The following is a 22636-nucleotide window of genomic DNA, read 5'->3' as shown; positions in this document are numbered from 1 at the left end:
GCGTTCAATGGCTCCATCGACGCAGAGTGGTCATATGATGACGAAACACATTTCCGTTACATATTTCCAGCCTTTGTGCCGTTTTCCTATCGGTAGCTCCTGAACACTATCCCGACGAAAATTACCGTTGAGATACCAAATGACAAAACCCTTCTAAGGTCGTTATACATATGATACAGACCCCAACGTTGGAAACGTCACCACCCACAACCCCAGTTACATCAGATAGTAAAGCACTATTCGTTTGTGGGGTGACTTTCATGAGATATGCCGTTGGTCGAATTTCGTACACACTATAGGTAGCAAAGTACTATCACTGAACAGGAAGACATCTAACCGCGTAATCATCTTCGGCCTTTATTCTCTTGCTGTTGAAATCACCTAAGTTTAGTAGTAGTTTAGAAGTTATAGACTATGCTATTAAAATTATATATAGAATATTCGCTGTGTTGTTAATACACACTTTTACAAATTTATATTATATACGCCTTATTCAGAGAAACAGTCATGTGTGTCTGATGGAACCTCTAGCAAAACACTAATCAAAATTATTAGCGTGTCGATTGGTTCTACAGAAGTTCATGGCACGCTTCTGTGATGATTTGATGAGGTGTTCGTGGCCTAGCTGGGTCGAAATTACAGTTAATCCTTTAAAAGTTTACCTATACTATAGCCGATTATAATAACAATGACTATAGTGATCACGGCCAGTAAGAGACTCGAACGCAAGATCAGATTTGCGCCTGTCTCTACCACTTCAATTTTGACCCTATTCGGTGCAAGAACCTCAGCTACAAGCTCGTACGAGACGGCATCCATTCTTGCAGAACTCAGCTAGTGGGTGTACTGTTATTTCACTGCCGGTAAATTGAATTACTGTCTCGCACTGTTAAGTAATAGCGTTGAGTAACACTCCTATGCGAATATAACTGTTTCTATTTGCGCTCTATGTGAGCTCACCATAGAATACCGCTGTCTGAAATTTGTTTCGAGTGAGAAATTGAACTAGTTGAGAGCCTACGCTAAGCATCGTGCGTGTTCTCAAAAAATACTTTTGATTTTTTTCATCGGTTGTGGCCTTTGACAATGTCTCAATAATAGTAGTAAGACCCCGTCAAATAAACGTCCGTAGAAGCAGGCGGGATTATGCCGTGATAAAGGACTAATTTTATTTTTAATGATACGTTGTTACCGAACATTGTCATTTTTGCTGTTATGTCTTAGAGACGAAGTTCCTTTCGTAAAGGTTCCTTGACGTGAATGTTTGGGACGGCAAAGTAAAGGTTTGTACGCAGTCGGCGTAATGGACAAAGACATGGGAAACGAAAAACGAGGATCTTCCGTATTTCATGAATGCCTGGCCACACAGGTGCTCGTCTGCTGAGGGGTCGTAGATAACCTATAGAAAAATGTTTGCATTCAGTACGTTACGTTTTTGCGAATTCTAATTTCTGCGCTAAAAGGGCTCCTGTGGACGTTAACAGTTTTCATTCCAAACCGTTTTTCATTCAGCTCGGAATACACAGTGCCACAAACGTATCTGCTACTACGATTCGATATTGGTGTGAATACGTTTTCAAGTATATGCAAAAAAAGTAGCTCTACGATAATTTTAACCCGATACGATAGTTGTTTGTGTTGATGCCACTAATTGAAAATTTGTCAAAAAGAAGTAAACGAAAAAACCAAACATCTAAATAATATGAATCAACTAGATCGCTTGGTTATGACAGCTATCTTCAGGGGAGCAAGGTCTGCGTAGGTATCAACAGATCGAATTTTCGTTTACAGCAACAGAAACCAGCTTTTTCTCTGACTTTCTATTGGGGAACGTCCCAGTGAGAGTGTTGAAGCGAATAAAGGCTCGTTGCAAATGGAACACGGTCCTTAATACGTATTCGGTTTACTGTGAACGCTGATTTTTATTCTAGTTGCAGGACCTTCAGGAATTTCTCTACTATATTATTTCGTATTTTTTCGTCCACAGAGCTCGGAAGAATCTTGCGAAGTCAAAAAAACGTCCAAAAATTGTAATTTTTTATTACACACTCCATCATGTAATTCGACACACATGAACAGAAAGTGTTAGAATTTAGCAGTCCGGTCACCTCACGGCTGCGGCCCGATCGGTAGAGGGCGCTTTCTCCCAATATTTGCTTAATAGCGGTCATTTACCGCCCGCTATCGACTCGCTAACGGATTTTAAATTTTGCACGCTAAAGATATACTAATTTCCATTCCATCGGGCACAAAGGAAACAATCCAAAAAATCCAAAGGAGTTCGTCTCCCCTTAATCCTTTCATCTTGGTTCATATACAACTATATGCCGGTAACACGCGTAGGAAAGGTCTTTTCGCCGTTATCGAAATTCAACTAAAAACAATTATTAGTTTATACCAACTTATGGGTCTTCCAACAAAGGACATCGCAGCATTGTCGTTGTCACTACAGGATACATACTCATGTTTCGATAAACGGTACGATGGCTCGTTTTAATACTATTACAGAAGATGTTCTCTCTCGCTACTCTTTACTGTCATTTAACAGCATCAAACATCACACAAAAAATTTCAAACACGTGATAGTTTTTTATATTCTAGCTCGTAAGTACTGACCATAGCTTTTCTTTATGTATATATTCTAGGCCGTATTTCCTTAGACGTATTTGACAAAATATTATTTCATTTCCTCGTCTTCATTTCTTACTAGAATAGTATCTCTTCGATCGAAGGAATCTCTTCGATTTTTCATTCATCCCACACGTGTTCAACGAAAATTACGACGGACTCAGGGCTCGACATTTGAAATCCGCGTTGTTGTTCGCGGGCAAATAGCAATCAAGAAGTAATCACTACAATCGCACTATAGTTTATATCTCGTTAAAGGGAAAAGAAAAGATAGTGTACTGCTGTCGAGGCCTCGTGTAGTTTGTCACTAGGAGCTCACGGATGAAACCTGAAAGTACTGTTCACATATACACCAAATTATCCTTTTTGAGATTACTTTCCTCGATGATTTTCATGAACGAAAATGACAGATTCATGTTAGAGCTGTGTAGTGGTGCTACCCAAATATACATTGTTGCTGTATAGCCTGCTATGATCATGTAACAGTTACTTTTTATCTAATGGTCTGCAACGCTAAAGAACAAATATGTACGTAACGATAGGCATCATGGTGTGAGCACTGGGCGTTTATTTACAAATATTGTATGTGTATATATATATATATATATATACATATATATATATATACAATTTAATACGTTTTCTGTTAAAGAACACTCCCACCTGTGCAACCTTCAAGCAGTTGTCGTCGTGATAGCTTAGTGGGTAATGTATTTGCGCGCTTTGTATTTTGTAAAGATTAACTTTATGTTACTAGCGATATCTCGTTGTAACACGCTATTTTAACTATTTGAGGACAGTAAATAAACCTACAGACATGACGCTAGTCATTAGAAGCATAATGTAATCCGGTACTACGTAGTCATTAAACCTGTTTTCAGTAATAAAATTCGCATCTTTGCGTCTCTCCTACGAAGTCGTTCCGACAGAGCGAAGATGGGCGACTCAGCAGTGACCGATGTCCTGTGAACTTGGAGAAAGTGCTCGTCCCTGTAAATATATAAATTGTTTTTCGCTTAATATAATTACTGAGTGAAATAAACCTATTCGGACGCGTTGGATTGAGAAGTGCGGCACTTATATCTGCAATCACCTCTTAATTTCGGCTAATAAAACCGCAATTGAAATAGGAAAAAATAAATTACTGAATGGCATCGTGAACTGCATCAGATCTCTTCCGATTTCGACACTTTGTAGAATTTGTGCAATGTAAATTAGTTGTACATTTGCTCAAGACTTGCCGACAAACGTTTCTCATGTATAGCAACAGTCCACCTCCCAAATAAGTTCTATCACACAGTCTGGGTTACTCGCGTTCCATCAGCCAGTTGATGCCGCCGCTACATCTTCGTACAGAGAGTTTCGTCTAAAATGATACCGTCACCCGGCCGAGAGTATTCATTATGCAGTCTCGTTACCGCGCATTCTAATGTCCTCAATAGGACAGGCTGCACTTCAATTCCAGTACATATATTATGAATTATGTTGATAATAAGCAGGCTAAATTACAACTTAGCATTTAACGGCAATGATAACTAGTGAGGCTGCAAGTGAAAGATCTTTCGTTACATTTTTAACAATAAAATATGTACATATATAATAACAAAATATTAACCAAATACCTTCAGCTGTAAAATATGCACACCACTAGATTACATATTGCCGATGAAGATTCAATACCTATGATACCGAAACGTATTGAATTAACCACACAGCTACTTACTCAGCTAGTCTGAAAGGAAGCTACAGTGATCGTGGCTATCTATAATAACACCGTAGTATGACTTCACGAACAACGTTAGATATTTCGGCGTCTTTAAAATAGAGGCCCCGTAATTCGTTCTCATAGAATTCGCTTGTTCCAATCTTGTGGTATTTTCTTAGACATCCAAAACTGAAGTAATTTAGAATTGAAGTGTGTTAATATTAATAAATAACTAAAATTAATAATAACATTAAAAAAAATAATTAATTAAAAAAGTCAATGAGAACGCACTGAAATCTAAAATAGAGCTTGCATTAAGGTGTGTCTATAATTACTTATTTTTTGTACGATATGTCAGCGCATAACGGACACTGAGTGAGATCCCAATACGAAACAAGTCGAAAATTGATAATTTTTTTTAACGCTTTTTTAACGCTTTTTTTTTTTAACGCGATAATCGTTGTATTATCATACTTGCGATGTTCAAAGGCTCATTGGAAGAGTCTGAGACGAAATTTATGTAGCGTCTATTAGTGAGCATTTCTCGAGTAGTCCAAAATCTGGATAAGAGCGATAGTGCCTATAGCGAATAGCACTTCGGAGTCAGTTGCTCCGGAGGTAGGGACAAAAATATCTCGTCTATCGATTACAGATCGCACATACGACCACCAAGGACATGGCGACATGACCTTAATTGACCGCGTGATGAAGTGACACCACAAATCCTGCTCGTAGCACGGCGAATCCTTCAGAATAGCTGAAAAGCAATTTAACCACCTTCTAACGAGTTGATGATCATATGTTAGGTTCATTAATCGTACGCAAATTCCCACTGATTACTAAGTGTTCTTAGCAATGAAATTTTTTTAATGTAAATTTGGTTTTGAATTAAAGGTCAAAACTTGAAGAGACTTGGCCAGTACCGTTATATGTCATGGGCGCTCGCCATATTACCAGATATCACGACCCAACTAGCTGATGCCATTGGAAATTATATACCACGACAATGCTTGCTGGCTCCAAGTACACGCACCGGATCGGTCCGATTTGTGAGACAGAATAAAGTCATTGACATATTAGTTACCTCTACTACCTGTCCGACTATTCTTACTGTATTGTGTTCATTTTAGCTGCCCGACATGCTGACCTAACTAGGTAAAAATGGACCCACATCCTCTCCAGTTCACTAATGATCCTCTTTAATAAACCACTTGTTATTCATTATACACACCAATTTAGATCTTATTTAATCGAATAACACCGCTTGCGATCCCCCCCAGTGTGTAAAGTAAGTAATGCGATTTGAAGCACTTTGACAATGAATCTGCGGTTACGCCACAGCTAGTAACAAAAAAACAATAGTTTTTCTTGAAGGTCGCAAGATGTCAGTAACTGGTAGAGTGGTCCTGTACCGAGAATATCGATGAGATTGATTGACCATGGTTTTAGATGCTACCATACAGCTAATCCGCGCTCGAGCGAGCTTCGGTGTCCGGCAATGACTCTTTTGATGGCGGTTAAGCAGTACTGAATGAAGAGATAAAAACTGATTGAGAACGCTCGACAGTTTATACTTTTTATTATTTGCAGCCATTGTTCTTTCTCGTAGAAATGTCATTGTAAAAGAAAAAAACCAATCGATTCAAAATTACCAATTTTTTTTTTTTCGTGCACAATTCTAGAAAATAGCCTACAAACACATAACCTTTGAACACCATATTTCACCTTAGAAAATCGTACCATTATGCAAGTTTGCCGTTTAGTTAATTTTACTGCATTTTCTTAAAACAGAATTAATGTTTAATAGAAAAATGTCTCATAATGCTGTTGGAAACGATTGCCGTAAAGGTCAAGTTGAGAATGATCCAGAAATGTTTCTCGCGCGCTAATTTGATTGGAATAATAACTATATTTACAATCAGATCGATGACTATTAGTATATTTTTAAAATGACTTATACAAGAGCTGAAAAAGACGAGGTAAGTCAGCCCACTCTCCAGACCGCTTGACTCCGAATCTAACCAATGCTGGCATTCTCAGAAAAACCTGATTGAATTTCCCGAAACGATGGTACGTTATAAATAGATAATGGTAATGAGGTGCTTAACCAAAGATGAAACGACCAAGCAAGTATGCCTGATCACATGAACCCAGATCTGTCCACAACACAGAAGCAAGCTGACTGAATCGGGTTTGCAACTGATACTTCATCGATTGCATTGAGGGAATTGGTTAAAAGAGCTATTATGAATTAACCAATACTGTTAATAACTGTTAACCAATAATATGAATTTGCTAATTCTAGATGTAGTTTTTGTCGCTTTTGCTATATAGACACAGACACGTAAGAAACGTCCGTTATTCTAATGAGTTTTATCATCTCTCAAATATAGCGAAACGTAAATTTTCTTTGCCCAAAAAAAATTCAGCTTTCTTAATATCACTTTGACAGACACATTGGCAGAACTGTCAATGAATTGTCTTCTTGCGAAGAGCAACGACAACTTCTCTAGCTTTTCCTTTCTAAACTCACTACATTTGTTTAACGTGCTTCTCAACATCAAACGAGCCCATTTAATTACCAATACGAACTTTCTATCCGCAATCGTTAACCTTTAACGATTTGAACGGATATTCGGTACGTCGTACAACAAAGTAGAGTCTGTATTTCAGTCAAACAAAGCCTAAATGAGAGCACGGATTGCGACTAAGCGCACAGTTAATTAGAAAAATTAGTTTGAGAAAAAAAACTCGATCCAGTTAAAAGACTTGCTCATCAAAGTACTTTAAGGATACTTAGAAAAAAAAAAGGACTCTTAGCGAAAACTTGTTAATACTAGCTAGAAACAAATATTCGTGAACTTTTTTCGCATGTACTCCTTCATTGAAAAGCACGACGTACACCGACAAACCCTTGGTAGACGCGATTGCCTCGCGGTATTTTAGGCTGCCATCCTATTTTTAGATTGGCTGGATTCTAGTTCAGTTCCAACAACCATGGTAACGTTCTCGATTCGAAGTTTCGACGAAATGAGAATTATGCATCCATTCGAGAAGAACACATTACCGCAGAGATAACTATTTATGTAGTTCAATTCCTAATGATGCCAGTTTTCATCTATTAGCATACAGAAACACAAAGCTGGGGAGCTGTGATTAGCGCTTCTGTACCACGTGGTCCCTCCAAGCGTTTTATTATCTGCTTGCCCTGCGTATTAGTACACAAGGTGCATTCTAATCACTACCTAAAGGCGTTACTAGTAAATCTAACCTAAAATTACCAAGAACGAACCCACAAACGCCCCAGCCTCAGCGCAACATCCAGTTTACCATGACTGAATCAGAATAAGGCAAATAAAGACGATATTACTGCCGTTACCACAACGGCGGCATCTATCTCTTCTCCAGTGATCTGCCACTAGTTTCTTTGTCGGTCAGAACCGGTGCTCAGCGAAAAGAGTTCCAAAGGAACGATAATCGTATATAGGCTACAGAGGCAGTAGTCCAGCCCCTGAGGACTCTTCGAGGAGCGTCACTCTGGATAGTAATCGAGGATGACTCTACATCTAGTTGTTTTTCATTAGCTATATTTCGCTACGTTACTTATGTGGTTAAATAACAAGCAACTACGTATCCGCCTTTCTGCACCTAGCCATGTAGAAAAGGCCACTTCTGCGTGTCTCGCTTTTTATATTTGAATTGTAGATACATGTTTTGTTTTTGTTTTACATGTAGATACAAACAGACTGCAGAAGTACATATATATGCATAATATACATAAGATAGAACATAAGGACTTTTCTGTTCACCGAAAGCAAGTTTATTTAATGTAATAAAACTTGAAAAAAGCTTCACTTATGAATTTTACTAGATCTTCTTGCCTCGTTGTTAAGCATCACTTAGTCTTCTGTCTCGGTACTATTATCTTTACAGATTATCAAATACGTCATGGCTGTGATATGATCCTAACAGCGAAGGTGCACTTTGTACCATCATATATAATATTCGCTACTTGCTTGTGTATAACATTGTACATATCTAATATACAATACTGTGGTGGCTAAGCGAGAAAAAACATATCTGAATACGAAGTCCGCACACGCACTGGGAGGGATTTGCCTGGGCACATTTAGTTTCGGACCTATGCTGTAAATTCCCACACGTAATCAGAGAAACAGCATTAGATCACTTGACGACTGGTCACTTGGTCGACACGATGCCCCGGCACGAGACTCGCTATTAAACACTCGATGCCCAAGTGGCACCAAACAACTACCGCTTCGCCGAACCCTGGCGGCAGTGTCCTTGCGTTTTTCGTAACATTGGGCCTATTCGCAGCTGCGTGCCCGCAGCCAATAATCACCATCAAAAAAGGACGAGTGAACTATCTTTAAATCACTATCGTTCCTTCTGTTGACTCGACATTCGATGGTCGATCGTATTTCGAGCAACATTACAGGCAGGCAGGCAGGCTGTCACTATGCTACTACGGCAGTATACGTGTGGCCCGGGTCTCGCCGTCATCACTCAGCGGTCACCACCAGCCAACAACAACAAAGATAATGACAACAAGTCGCGCGCCTACCGTCGACCTCTGCTCGACGTTGCTTCCGCGCGGAAAACAAACCCAACGCCATAACCTGTATTAAAAGAGGCAAGCAGCCCATGTGTAGCGAACGAACCGGTCGTCGTTGTTTCGTTGGCTTTACCTTCGTTAACACCAGAGCCCCCGCCGCTGTTTTTGTGGTCTGCGCATGCGCGGCACCCACCCGATATACACAACGACCAAATAGGAAGGCAATTCTTGCGCGGTACTCGTCTTGTGCTCGTCTTCTCAGCGCCTCTCAGTGGCCGACCACCGGCATGGTCACGAACTGAAAGAGCAGCGACTCTCCGATGGCGCGGCGGTACCAATGGCAGCGTTGAAAGACCAGAGAACACAACTCAGTATAGTGCCAACCGACAGCAGCAACCGTAGTGACTGCACAGGGACCGAGTTCTGTCGCCCTATATCAAATACTCTCTGTTACTGCCGCTAGTATTAACGCAAGGGCGACACACATGACTGCCTTTTGACCACAGTCGTTGCATGCAGTACAGCTAAGGCTGCTTCGATCGCGATTGCCATTATCAGCTTCTACGGCAGCTTCTCTACCATAACTGAGTCAGAAGAGCAGTGGCCGCTGCTACTGCCACCGCGCAATCGAGCTTCTATAGACGCTAAGTCAGTGAGTAGTTTGCGAGAGCTGGCGGCAGTGCGAAGTCGGCGAAAACCGATTACGGTGACGGTCGTGATCCTCACAAAAGCTGCTGATGTCCATTTGAGAACTTGCTTGTGTCTGTCTGTTGGGAGCCTTGTCGAGAACCGGCTGCGACCGCCGTTATTGCTATTGTTGTTACTCTGGACAGCAGCCGTATACAGCGGCATATCGGGGGGGGGGCTAGCCTGATACCGACCAGTCGCTGACAGGACCACTATTCAGGGAACATTGGTGAGGGGTGGCAAGTCGTGCTTGAGTTTTCGACTTACTTTGAGATCAACAGTAACAAATCTAATCGTAATGTTTATTAATTGCGCGATCGTTGTCGTCGCTACTGCTGCTAATTATCGAAAGATGCGAGATTAGCTTTTAATACTAACTGCTAATTACGAGAGCGTGACTAGTGCGCGGCCGTTAACGGAAGAGAGGGCAAACGATACAAATTTGGATGTAAGTTGGTGATAAGCTTCGTGCGCGCGAAATTTATTTAACGAAACGACGGAATAAAGGAAAGAAGCGTCTGTGTTTCGTGCGAAAAAGTGTTACAGCTATTTTTTGTTCGTGCTACAGTGAGATATTCCATTTCTGATTTGTCTGACAACGTTACGTTACATATTACCATAGTCCCTTGCACGAGTTGTAGTAGGTACGCGGGAAGTTATCCAGACGTGGCGACGTAATCCAAGGACAGTTGAAATAAACAGCGAGCTGTTTTGTTAACTTTTCTATTCAGTCCAGCGTACACTTCTAAGAAAATATGTCAGGAGGAAAAGGAGGTGCCTGTAATGGCTGTTCAAACTTATTCGACTTCAACAAACAGGCAAAAATCAAAAAGGTAAGTTGGGTTTGTTGAGTGCATCGGTCTATAAAATACACGGAGTAGGATTCAACGAAAACAGATAGATAAGTTACCCTTGTCAAATCCTATTAGTGGGGCTGGATGTCTGAAATTATAGTTGCAAATGACCGTGCAAAAGTTATAATAGCTTCTGAATAGAATCTGGGCAAACTGGTCCAAGCTATATATACCTTAAATTTTTTTTTTAATAAAATGTTACAATATTTATACGCCACCCATTCGGACCCGAAAGAAATAAAAAAAAAAGCAAATATTTATTATAATCACCTCGCTAAACAAATTTCCATTTTGTTTATATACCGTATATAAGTTTCGTGTAAATTTCTATGTTTGATGCATTACGAATACATCCGAAATCTTAGAATTATCTTTAGACAATCTCAATTGTAGCTGGTGCGTTATATGATTGCTTGCCCCGGTTGTAAAATGAACGAAATTATACAATTTTATTAAGTTTCGCATATTGTAGCAGTTCCGACGGCGACGTACGCCGGTCGTATTCGATAAAAGATTGGGCAAAATCTTGACAAAATCGAAAATCGAACAGCCTATGCCCATATAGGCTTCTCACTGGCTTATACAAATTTGCCAACTGTGTGGGCGGTAGCGTTACCACGCGATTGCTGGCGAACCCAGTGATACGCCTTCGTACTGAGCCAATATTGGGACCGGCTGGGGGCCTGAAGCATAAACACAACAGCTGTATAATAACTCGGCAACTGACTGGCTTGCATCACTCGACTCCTGCTGAGGCGAACGCCGAGCGCGAGCCTCACCATATACGTAAGCTTGTTGTTGGTTCACGGTTGTGATGAGGGGTTAGTGAAGTCGTATAGCGGGTGAAGTAGCAATAGTCGAAATGTGACAAAACCATGTATTAGTACGCATATACATATACAACACACATGGCCTAATACATCACTTAGGCCTGTTGTGTGCAAATTCCACATGTTGTGGCTAGATACTGTATGTAGATGGTTAGTGCTTTAAACGGTACACAAGCCTGAAGTGGAAGAGGTGCTACTTTACAGGGCTGGAAATTTTTTGGGAAATTATATCTTGACGTTATTCACGACGGGTTACGATTTAGGAACACTGGATGATGGTGCATAAATTACCTATAATTAGCTTAACACACTAATAATGTCCATATTTAAATTGTCCTAGTTTACCTAAATACAAGGTTAGGCACTAAATTCTAGATAGTTTGAAAATAGGTTAAATACGAGAGACATTCCTTATAGATTATCAATAGACGATTTTGCTTCATCCTGACTTCTGCTGTTCTTTGTTTTCGACACCAGCCAGCTAACCGTCTTACAGTCGAACTATACGGTGCAGTATAGATGAAAATGGCCCATTTCTGCCCACTACTGTGGAACGTACCGTTTATGTGCAGAGACAACGATGCAGCGCCGAGACGTGAAAGGATGTAACTGTTTTTACACCAACACGCGTAAGGAACAGGGATATCGAAAGTATGAATGATAACGCCATTCCAGGTCCTGTTGGTGGAATTGTGCCATTGGATAGCATTAATCATGCTTAATCTGAACCATGCGTGACTTGCTCTCGCCGCTCGTGAAGACTAGTAATTTAGCGAGGAAAATGGGATATGTAAGGACCATAATCTAGAAATTAATGACCGAAGCTCGGTTCTCCTAGGAACATCGGCAGAAACAGTTAGTTGTTGGCCATAGGAAACATGTCAGAATAGAAGTCATGGGGTATCATTTTGTGTTTCAGACCGTGAGTTGTACAGGGTTTATTGTATTAATTCAGACTAGCAAAGCTCGTCTGTCAAAATTTCAATAAACAAAGTCGACACACAATGATATTTTCTTGCACATGAAAAGTACTTTTCAAAAGTTGAGAAAACCCAGTACGTGGATCAATTAACAGATAACGTACGTAGTAAATACTGCGTCACCAATCTGTAGCAAAACAAGCAGGACATGTGACGTGGCAATAGAAGTCGCTCGATTGATAACTTAAATGGGTTTTTTTTTAAATAGCGCTTACTTTTTTTGTGTCTAGCATAAATCTATAGAATTCACACTGCTTACAAAACGGTAAGTTTTTCACCAGATGGGAGAAACACTAAGATAGCTGAGCTACAAGCACGACGTAATAAAGTAGAACAATATACTTAAATCAAAATGCGAGCGGAGATGGCCCACTTACAATGAGATTTAATCTGCTTGCTTGCTTGTCAAAAAAAATGTTGGCAACATCGCCAATATAGAGTTACTTCAGTGAGGTTACATGGAACATTCATGCAATTGTTATTCCAAGAGATGCCTGCTGGCCAAGTAACGAAAATTATACGAAAAAATAAAAAGACCATGAAATTTCCAAGACCTGTACACTCGACGAATATATCGTGGTGTTTCCTGCTGCGACAGCGCCACAGTCCCATCATAATTTATCAAATCCTTAGAGGCACTCCTGTGCCAAACAAAGATCATTCGTAACGTGAAGATAGATATATATCAGCGACGTCTACAATCTGGCTTGCACTCGTACAAAGTCAATTAAACATAAATACCTAATGATATTTAATGATGATAGTGGCTGTGAGAAATTTCACATAAATAAATGCAAACTATCGAAGTCAATCCGGCCTAATATAATTTCTATATTTATCCTTGTCTGATACCTCCAATGAATCTGAAACGAGTCCCTTTTATGTAAACACGGTTTAACGTCATCATTCTGGCTTCATTTTCTAAAACTGACCATTGCACAGTTGACGAAGGAGATTTCTCTGTCACAACGAAAGTTTTAGCCCTAGTTGTTACAAAGCCGTTTAAGCTGCGAAGGTAAAAAAAAAAAGTACCCAAGATGTCTCGAAAAGCAAGCTTTGTTATTCTCGGCATTTTATCTCTACTGCACACAACACTGGTAGCTTGGTCCAAACATAGATGTATATTTTTCAATTTTTTAAAGAGCAGTCAAACGCAGCCGCTGAGACGAAATTTAGCGCGCTACCGATGGCAGTTCGGCGACCGTCAGCCACTGCCCGAAAGACCCTATAAACCATCGCCTGTCGCGCGTACTCTGCGGATGTGTGCAACTTCTGAATAGAGAATGAATGTCATCCTTCTCAAAACAACCCTTCGGATCTAGTACCGAACCGATTACAACAGAAACAATGGACTTTTTGTATCGAGAAAAATAGTTTTTCTCAGATCGGATGTATTGTGTATTGGTTTTCTAAATAGTACGACTCGAAAAAAGAAAGTTCCAGCAACGTCCCAGTGGAGCAATTTTCATAACTTGGTCTACAGGACCTAGCGCGACGGGTGTCATAGTTCAATCAATTGTAATATCCGGTAAAAATATAGGCTCAGAGGTAACGAGCCGCAGGCTCTCCGAGAAGCAACGTTTCTAGCAGTAGTGCAATCATGAAAAGAGATAGCACAGATACTGTAACAATTGCAGCAGCTCAACTGTAAAATGTACGATATAATTCACTGGCGAGGTAGCTATTGTTAAGCAGCGGTATTCTCGTCATGACTAATTATCCAATCTTGCTACGGCAGTATCTATCCGCACGATTTTGATGATCGAATTGAAATGGGGCGCGTGGACCGGCCCCATAGCCTTAATGAAATGTCCCATTGTTTCTATGACAGTTGCTATTATTAGTATTCGACGAATCTAATTGGGCCAAATGTACGCCGTTTGCAAGGCAGGACCGACGGCAATACTGAATCGGCGGCACCTAATACGAGTAAACATTTCCGTGCGATCCGTCAACGAGGACATTCACGTTGTTTTCGAGGAGAAACCGCCACTGAAATATTGAACAATATTTTCAAGAAGCAAATAGAAAGAGACATGAATGCCGGAGCTATCGATAGTCGTGACACTGGACGTAGGGCCATAACAATTTTTTTATTGCTATGGAAGATACGTACGCAACAAACGTTTCGATTTGTTCGGCGAAGCATCACTATAATGATCGCGCTCGCGGTAAATACGTCATTGGCCGAATGAGAGCTTTCGATAATCTGGCCGGCGTATTGACGGGCCAGCGCTCGTGGCAATTGGGCACGGTCGACTGACGTCAGCCGGGTAGCTTCCAGCTTATAAGTACGTGATTTAGCTAATCGATGGAAAGAGCGTTTTGGCGCTAGCCGTTCGTCAATAGGGCCTCTTGAAGATTTGGGCAGGTAATTTTAACGACGGCATGAAGCGAAAATGCATAGCTAGATGTGTTTTATTAATTCTACCAATGTTATTATCCTCTGACGAATCCCATAATAATGTTTGCTAATTGTGATTTTGATGGCAGCTCGCAGATAATAATGATAGTAAGAATAATAAGCTGTAAAAGTTTGCCGAGTCAAACAATTGAATCTGTTATAATATAAATGCTTATTTCAATCAAGTAGAGGATGTTTACCATACATAAACATATAAAAAGTAAGCATTACTTGGCGAACATCCTCCATTTAGGCGCTGTTACTTGGATGCTCACCTTTCAGGGTAAAAGCTGAACTAATATTTATTTAACACATATGTGAAACTTACACCTGAATACCTATAATATAAGTTAACTGAATCATGATGATCCATTAAACTGTATTGAAATTGATTCACGTTATGTTTACGATACTTTGATCCGAGCGACTTGAAAGCTGGGTTGGTCCATAAATAGAAAGCTAAAGGGGTCATAGTAGACAGAGTGTTGGAAATATACGATATATATATATATATATATATATAAAAGATAAGTTCAAAAGCTTTTTTGAAAATACAAAAAAAAATCAATTGTTTACATTTCTAAATTGATTAATTATAAATTAAATTATTATTAAGAAAATTATCTAATACGTTAAGACAACGGGTAAAAATTGGATTCAGTTACGTTTAAAGTGTTTGCCATGAAAGTACGCTATATGATGAATTAATTGCAATTCTTTGTTGTCGTAATGTCGGATGCTTCTGTTGTTACACAAATTCATTGCGCATTATGACCTCTTAAATATCGTTATATTGAATTGCCAACCTTGGAGTTGCATCAGTTCTAATTGCTTTCTCTCAATTAAAACAATAGGTTACCATAAATTTCACAAAAGGAGCTGACCTTTATACAAGTGAGATGTCTTGAAGTTCGACACGAGTTCAGTAATTGTTAATAGTTAGAAGAAGCTTGCAAATATTCGTTCAGAGAACCTGTTTTGGCGCGAGGACGCGCACATTATAGAAACTATTCGATGAAAGATTAAATTATAAGAAATCTACTTATTACTGAAAGCGCAAAAGTATTAATTAATTTGATATAAGATACGCGTTTAATATGCTTTACTTTATAGCTCTGCTTCGTGCTGGAAGCCGGCCATCTAATAATGGAAGTTTGCGTACTCGCTTCACGGAATAACACTCAGCTCCGGGCTCGGAGACTCTCTCTATTAGTAGATAGCACTGCTCACCATGTCAACTTCCGGACACATCTTGCAAATAATTGGATGGGTCAATTGGGTACTATTACGATATTTGTGAGTCTTTTCCTTGGGCGGAGTGGAACAGGGGTGGTCACAAATCGAAATTCATAGAATAGTATAGAAGGGTATGAGCATCCCCGGTGACACATCGCTAGGATTGGTGACAGTCGGCAACGTGACAAGGTATCGATAACAATAGACGGACTACATAAGCCGATTTTCCTAACTGACTCGTGCACTCGCGACTCTCACACTTGCTGGCAAAGTCAACTTAAAGTTTAATTAAAGTGATGACTCCGCCTGTTAGTGGTCGAGAAAAAGATTTTCAATAACATACATTTTTGTAAAAGTAGAGTTCGATAACAGACAGATTGCGACCCTCTATAGAATCTGGCAAGTTTAGATATAATCTCGTTGTGACATAAAACCGTTGGGAAGATTTGTTTGTTGTTCTAAAAATAAACCTCGTTCAATACGTGTTGTACAATGCTTCGAATTTAAGAAGATCATGACGATCCTGTACGAATGATTGTACAAGTACTCACTAGGACTGCTCCTTTTCACTCGTCTACCTCATGCTGTCATTAAGAAGGTGAAACTTTTGCCAGAGCTACCAGGCTTTTAACTAAAGCTTTCCATTTGAGCCTCTGATTAATTCTCCAAGCTATCCAGTCAGCTGCAGACCTAGACTAGAAGATTGACTGCCCTGAAAGTTTCTCGAAATTATCTGTCCAAATGCAGTGCGGCAAAATCGCTAGCGCTATGTCAGTTCTAACTAAATACGATATGGCCAATACTTCATCATTTTGAAAGACAAATGAACCGGGAACAAATTTAGTTTGATTAAGAAACATGACGGGTCTCCTGATTCTTTCTTAAACATTACAATAAAAGTTGCCCATAAGGGTATTATCCAAGCTTCTTAATAGCGTTCATATCAGCCGACTGCAACTGCTATGCAATCTAATTTAAAAACATCCATACGCCAGGTATTTTGCGTTATAAAGGCAGAAAAATTGGCGCCAAAGGGACGAAAATTCAAAATATAGACATGCTTTTCAATTGTCATTACGTATACATTAATTTGGTTAAACGTCCCGTCATGGTTGCATGGCTTGAAGTCTTAACAACGTCACTTTCGACAAAAGCAGCCATTTGCTTTATGTTGGCATAAGCTAGCCAATGACACAAACGCACAGTGGTTACGTCTTATCCGCTGGCGTAGAATAGCAAAGTGCCTAGATCCCAATCCTAACTATGGCTCGTAGCGTGAGGCGTTACTAGGTCTTCTGTTTCCTTGCGTAATAACGAAGTTCCTATTAAATAAATTATTACGTAATTAGATTGTGATGAACACTTACAGGTTTGCATAGTTCCTAAATCTATTTACAGGAGCGCCACGATATTCTAAGCAAAAACGCCTGTTTAGCTAACAGTGTATTATTATTAATTCTAATACAAAGAAAGCAACTACCTATTGTAGTGTGGCAGAGAACGACAAGACTGATGAACCCTATTGTGCGAGAGACGTTTGACCGCAAATCGCCCGTTGATATGAATGAATCGAAGTGTAGTATAAAGTTTACTTGGTCTATAGACGGGATGTCTCACCTTAAGTTCAGCCGCATTCCCTTGGTCACGTAATGGAATCCTTGCCTGTTTAAGACCCGTTATCACGCAGACAGCTGCTGGAAATAATATGGAAATCTGTGTCCGTAGATCGTCAAAGATGTCTGCACTGAAAAAGGTAAAAAGCTGCTTATATAACTGCTGTATATTTTTGCTTAATTGTCGTTTCTGCTGAAATGATTAACACTAGATTATTAAGATTATATAATTATTTGCATTCTGACAAAACCGAACGAAATTTTGCATGTACAATAGGGCAGAGAGCCGTTGTGCCCTATAGTGCTAAGTCTCTGGTGATTGGAAAAACCACTGATCTCTGTTGCCGTACAGTTCACCAGATAATTTGTTTGCGAAAAACTATAACCCGTACAAATGTGACAATCATATCGGAAAAGACGACGTCCTGGCAATATTACATCAGTACAGCGCAGATCTAGGTTCAAATCCGGGTATAGATAGACCTCGTTTCAGGCTGAGAGTCAGCCAGGTGTCTGCCTGATAGAACGCTTGACGGCGATGCCGGACGTAAAACACGGAACATACAGAGGCTTAGATTAAAAACTGGGCGCAATCACACTTTGTTTTTTTCTGGGATGGTCCAGCCTTCGAAAACAATGTGAATCAATAACGGCAGTACTGGACAAAAAAGTACTACTGGATGTGTGAAACTCGAAAAATGCAGAGTATTGGTCAAAAGTCGAAACATTTACTAGTTCAGTATAAAGCTCTTATCAGACCTTTGGGCGGTTGATTCGATTGTGGTTTTCTTGCAAACCGTTGTCTAACTCGTCGACTCCATAAATCAACGCCTGTCGCAAATGTTTCCGAGATAGTAAAGACACGTAAGGTAATCTGAATTCGAAATCAGGAGTAGATACACTTTGAGCTTAGACGAACAGACCATATAAACCAACATTTAACAGCAGCCGGACGCAAAATCTGAACCACTCATTATTTATATTTTTAGCAAAATTCGCTTTACAGCTCATCGAGTGAAAATGATTTGAAGAAAACCAAGTCTGTGGATGACAAAAAAAATCATCTTAAGCAATTGCTATTGCTACAATTTAACGACGGATTAAGTCTTAGGTGACGGTAAAATTGAAAGCATTCAACTATTCATTCGACCCTGCCACTGTTTTCAATGTTACTAACCTTTTTTTCTCTACTCAGTATCCGTTTATAAGGGTATATAGAAATAGAGTAAAAAACTACCCATATGCACGAAAGTTGACATCCGGTGAATTCATCTGAATGATTCTCCATACATAGAAGCAAGTTACAAGTTTAGATTGAGCGATCGACTTGCGCTCATCGAAACTTTGGCTCTGCAAATTATTTGGAAATATTAAAAAAGTTTATGAGATTTGCCCTTGAAAATGGCTAGGGTTATGATCCTTAATGTTCCCTATCAAAGCTAGTCGTCATGCTGTCATTTTGTAGAGTACAGGCGCGAGACGGGGCCTAAAAGCTTTTTTTTAGAATAAGGAAATGTTTTTAAGCTCGGGATTTTTATAGGGCTTAACATGTATTTCGGTAGTTCAAAATGGGCACCACCAATTTCTTTTTTATTTTCCATGTTCGAAAACAACTCGGCATTACCGCTTACAAATGGCCAGGCGGCCACTAGTACCGTCCGCATTGATGATACGTATAAATATTCATGGGAATTGTGTTGGGTAAACAATGGGCTCGAGAGTGTTTAATAGCAGAACAGACGAAGGCGAAGACCCGTGGACTGTACTTTGCTAGATTTATCGCTCCGGTCCGATAACTATGGGATGATTAGATGCGTGTCTAAATAGTGAAATACTGCATCGACCCGAAACCCTTAATTGAACCTGTCTTAGTTGTGATCTGGATAAAAAGGTAGCCTGTGTCAAGAATAGGTGATGGTTAAGGTTTGTTTTTTGGCACGGGCCAAAAATTATATCTTTAAGGAAAACCTGTGCTACCTGTTTGTTGGCAACCTAAAAAAATTATGGCTGATTGTCCAAAAACACGCATGGAGCTGAAACTCAGATTGTGGTGTTACATAGACGGCTCTGTACAGCCTCAGGGTGCCGTGCGAAAGTAAAATTAAAAACAGCCAGAAGGATCGTAATGTGACATACATTTCAAGGGAAAGTCGGATACAGCATGGGCGATCGTTTGCGGTGGATACCTTGCCCAGTTTCGAAATAAGCTAAAGAAACATTATTTCAATGATTTTGTGTGATTATGGGAGTTTTATTAATGAGTTACTTGCGCTATGCAACAGAATGTTAATTATTATGCCTCGTCTTCAGGTGATCCACGAAGCCCGTGAACAGGGCTCGACGGAGGTTGATCTCGTCGACAGAAATATCTACCGATTTGAGGAGATTCCAGGTAATTTATTTACGATTGATAACTGAACCTATCGTATTTCGGAAGGACTTTATATTAGGACATGTTTGAATTTTCGATAAGCTCCTGTAGTCTGCATAGTTTGCTGTCTCCAGCTTTAAGCCAAAACAATTAAAGCTTAAGATAAACTGTATTTTCGAGTCGACTTGACCTCATATAAAATACACAGGTCCGAGGCATTGGCGTTGCTGAAATTCAATTGTATGGCGCCTCAAATTACTCTGTCTATCAAAAAAGTTTCGTTTCTATTTTTTTTTTTAATCGATCTCTTCGCTTGATTTGTCTGCTGTATTGCCTCTAAACACGACACGTTTAATCGAATGATATTGTCACTGTTATGTTACCTACTGATTTATAAATGCTTCCTCAAAACCTATAGGGATCTTCAATATGGAGTGGATTACTCGTCTCTGTTTAGCGCACAACTTCATCACGAGCATTCCGGCAACAATTTCAAATCTCTACAATCTCGAATATTTGAACCTGGCAAATAATCACCTCGAACAGTTGCCATCCTCAGTCAGCACCCTGCCAAAACTCAAGATGCTAATTCTCGCCATGAACAGGTTTATCTAAATACTCAAGTTTGTATTCTGTCTACCAAAAGTAATTTACGATTCTAAAGTGACGATTTCAGTGTTAAAAAAAAATGGCTGCAATCTTTTATCGCCAAATTCAATGTTTAGTTCAAATAAAGATGTGTAATAAATATAATAAATGAGTCATCAAAGGAAAAACAAAAGGGTCCCTAAATGACAAATGACTAAAATTATCTAACGCGACCCGCAAGTTAAGGTTAACCGTTCCAAGATTAAGCCATTACTAATCTTGTTTGAATTTTTTGTTGTTCAAAGATGATTTTTTTTTATGGGAAAAATCAGCCGATTTAGTACATTCCAACACATGCTTTATAGACCGCAATGTTATACTACTATTTTTAAACGAGAAGTTTGCTGTTACAGGTTGACAGTATTACCTCGTGGCTTCGGCAGCTTTGCAGTACTCGAGGTGCTGGATCTCACGTACAACAATCTCAGTGAAGCCTCAATCCCCAACAATTTTTGGAGCATGATGACCCTGAGGGCACTCTACTTCAGTGACAATGATTTTGAGACAATTCCCGCCGAGGTAGGTTTTCAGAAACGTTACAAAACGAAGAAAAACAAAAAAAGTTTAATAATGCCGCTGTGTCATTTAGGACACATAACTAACGGATGTCCTCAGAAGTTCAAACCTTTTTCGCTTTGAGAAGGTTACCTCCTAATTAATAGCTGTTCTTTATTTTCTTTTCACAGGTGAGCAATCTAAAGGAACTGCAGATCCTTTCATTTCGTGACAATGACGTTATCAATATCCCGAAAGAAATCAGTGCCCTGAATCGTTTGCGAGAACTCCACCTTCAAGGTAGGCAGAGCACAGGTAGCCTTCGAGGATACTGAAGTCAGACGTGTAAATAACTATTGACACTGTGGCTTGGACAGCCAAACCTTTGCTTAAAAAAGACTAGGAAGTGCTGCTTTAAGTCCGGCTAACAACAAAACTACATATATATATATATATATATATATATATATATATGTGTGTGTGTGTAGGGTTCTATTGATTTTAGATAGATATAAATTTCTTCTGAATAAATAATTCTGAATTTATTTTTATTTCTCTATTTAAACCTAATTCTTCTTTTTAGGTAACCGGATCACGTTAATCCCACCTGAACTGGGCACTCTCGATCTCGTGACACATCGTTCCGTAATTCGCCTTGAAAACAACCCCTGGATTCAACCAATTGCGGACCAACTTGAAGTTGGAGTAAGTTTAAACAGGTTACAAACACCCACAGGTTGTACTTATAAAGAAGTACAACATGTAAATACTTTAAAAAATGTAACGGATGATGCTCGACCTTTGTTTTCTTTTCTCTTATATTAACGAATTGCTAGCTATTCGTTTCTAACACTCCTCTGAGTAATCGATGAAAAATAGAAATTTTTAAGCTTCACGATATTATGTTACGACAAAGTTATCTTCTGTTTGCGTACTTCCATTATTGCTTATAATTTACCATTTTAATGGTTCTGATTTGTGCAGGTATCTCATGTGATTGATTTTATCCGGACCGAGCAGTACCATTACATTTATGAGAAGCAGCTGCAGCTGGGACTTACCCCACCTCCAAAAACCAACGACAAGTCCAAGAAGGCCTCCCGTAGAACCTAAATCTAGTGGTTCCGCAGCCGACGCCCTTGGGTAGGTTCTGCAATGCATTGGAACTGCCACGGCAAGCGATATCCTAATCATTCACTTGTTAGTGTACACGCTATGATGTTTTTCTAGAATTGAAGGGTCCATTTGACAAACCCCAGCCGACTTAAGCATAAACGTAGATTCTACAACCTGGAGTGTACCTACTTAAATATAAAAATATCTAACCTATACGGGTCTCCGAACAAACATGATATTTACTTACACACACACACACACATTTATATATAACCTGAAGCATGCTGTACCGAAATATGCTAGTTTATTTTCACAGAGGAATACGAGCTCTATGAACGATAATAATACAGCTTTATCAACGAGTTTTTGGCTGATTTCGTCACTTTTATGTCCTAAATCAGCAGGAGGAAAAAGACGAGGTTCCTTTCGCTAAGCGAACGCTGTGTATATACAAAAAAAACTTTGCAACTGTGAAAGGCAAATAAATTTTTAC

The 22636-nt window shown here is 39.6% G+C and overlaps 2 protein-coding genes and 2 long non-coding RNA genes across 10 annotated transcripts; 2 read left to right on the top strand and 2 right to left on the bottom strand.

The window, feature by feature from the left end:
• Positions 1 to 1022: 1022 nt before the first annotated feature.
• Positions 1023 to 17601, bottom strand: LOC147757824 (uncharacterized). 4 transcript variants are annotated; one of them, XM_086979855.1, is made up of 3 exons: positions 17518 to 17601; positions 3500 to 3618; positions 1023 to 1399 (listed from the first exon to the last, which is right to left on the bottom strand). In XM_086979855.1, exons 1-3 carry the CDS (start codon positions 17532 to 17534, stop codon positions 1221 to 1223), a joined length of 315 nt encoding a protein of 104 aa, XP_086835981.1. In that variant the 5' UTR covers positions 17535 to 17601; the 3' UTR covers positions 1023 to 1220. The 4 variants fall into 4 exon arrangements, 2 of the variants coding, with proteins under 2 accessions (XP_086835981.1, XP_086835982.1); XM_086979856.1 differs by lacking the exon at positions 1023 to 1399 and adding an exon at positions 2010 to 2965; XR_015320834.1 differs by lacking the exons at positions 1023 to 1399; positions 17518 to 17601 and adding an exon at positions 11840 to 11944 and having other exon boundaries at positions 3174 to 3618.
• Positions 8131 to 14857, bottom strand: LOC147757825 (uncharacterized). Its single transcript, XR_015320835.1, has 2 exons — positions 12815 to 14857; positions 8131 to 11958 (listed from the first exon to the last, which is right to left on the bottom strand). It is a non-coding gene; the product is annotated as an uncharacterized LOC147757825 (long non-coding RNA).
• ics (ras suppressor protein 1) lies at positions 9239 to 22630 on the top strand. 4 transcript variants are annotated; one of them, XM_086979853.1, is made up of 9 exons: positions 9239 to 10044; positions 10328 to 10429; positions 17504 to 17653; positions 19824 to 19905; positions 20303 to 20489; positions 20886 to 21051; positions 21219 to 21327; positions 21611 to 21732; positions 22012 to 22630. In XM_086979853.1, the coding sequence occupies exons 2-9, from the start codon at positions 10352 to 10354 to the stop codon at positions 22138 to 22140; spliced, it is 1023 nt and encodes a 340-aa protein (XP_086835979.1). In that variant the 5' UTR covers positions 9239 to 10044; positions 10328 to 10351; the 3' UTR covers positions 22141 to 22630. The 4 variants fall into 4 exon arrangements, with proteins under 4 accessions (XP_086835979.1, XP_022647825.1, XP_086835980.1 ...); XM_022792090.2 differs by having other exon boundaries at positions 9265 to 10044; positions 17572 to 17653; XM_086979854.1 differs by lacking the exon at positions 17504 to 17653 and having other exon boundaries at positions 9265 to 10044.
• LOC147757826 (uncharacterized) lies at positions 11116 to 13071 on the top strand. The gene is made up of 2 exons (XR_015320836.1): positions 11116 to 11236; positions 11758 to 13071. It is a non-coding gene; the product is annotated as an uncharacterized LOC147757826 (long non-coding RNA).
• Positions 22631 to 22636: the final 6 nt, after the last annotated feature.

The sequence above is a fragment of the Varroa destructor genome, unplaced genomic scaffold, assembly GCF_002443255.2.
Source record: "Varroa destructor unplaced genomic scaffold, Vdes_3.0 BEIS01000002.1, whole genome shotgun sequence".
Lineage (NCBI taxonomy): Eukaryota > Metazoa > Arthropoda > Arachnida > Mesostigmata > Varroidae > Varroa > Varroa destructor.
The sequence above is the reverse complement of the archived record's forward strand: the minus strand, read 5'-3'. Positions and strand labels throughout refer to the sequence as shown.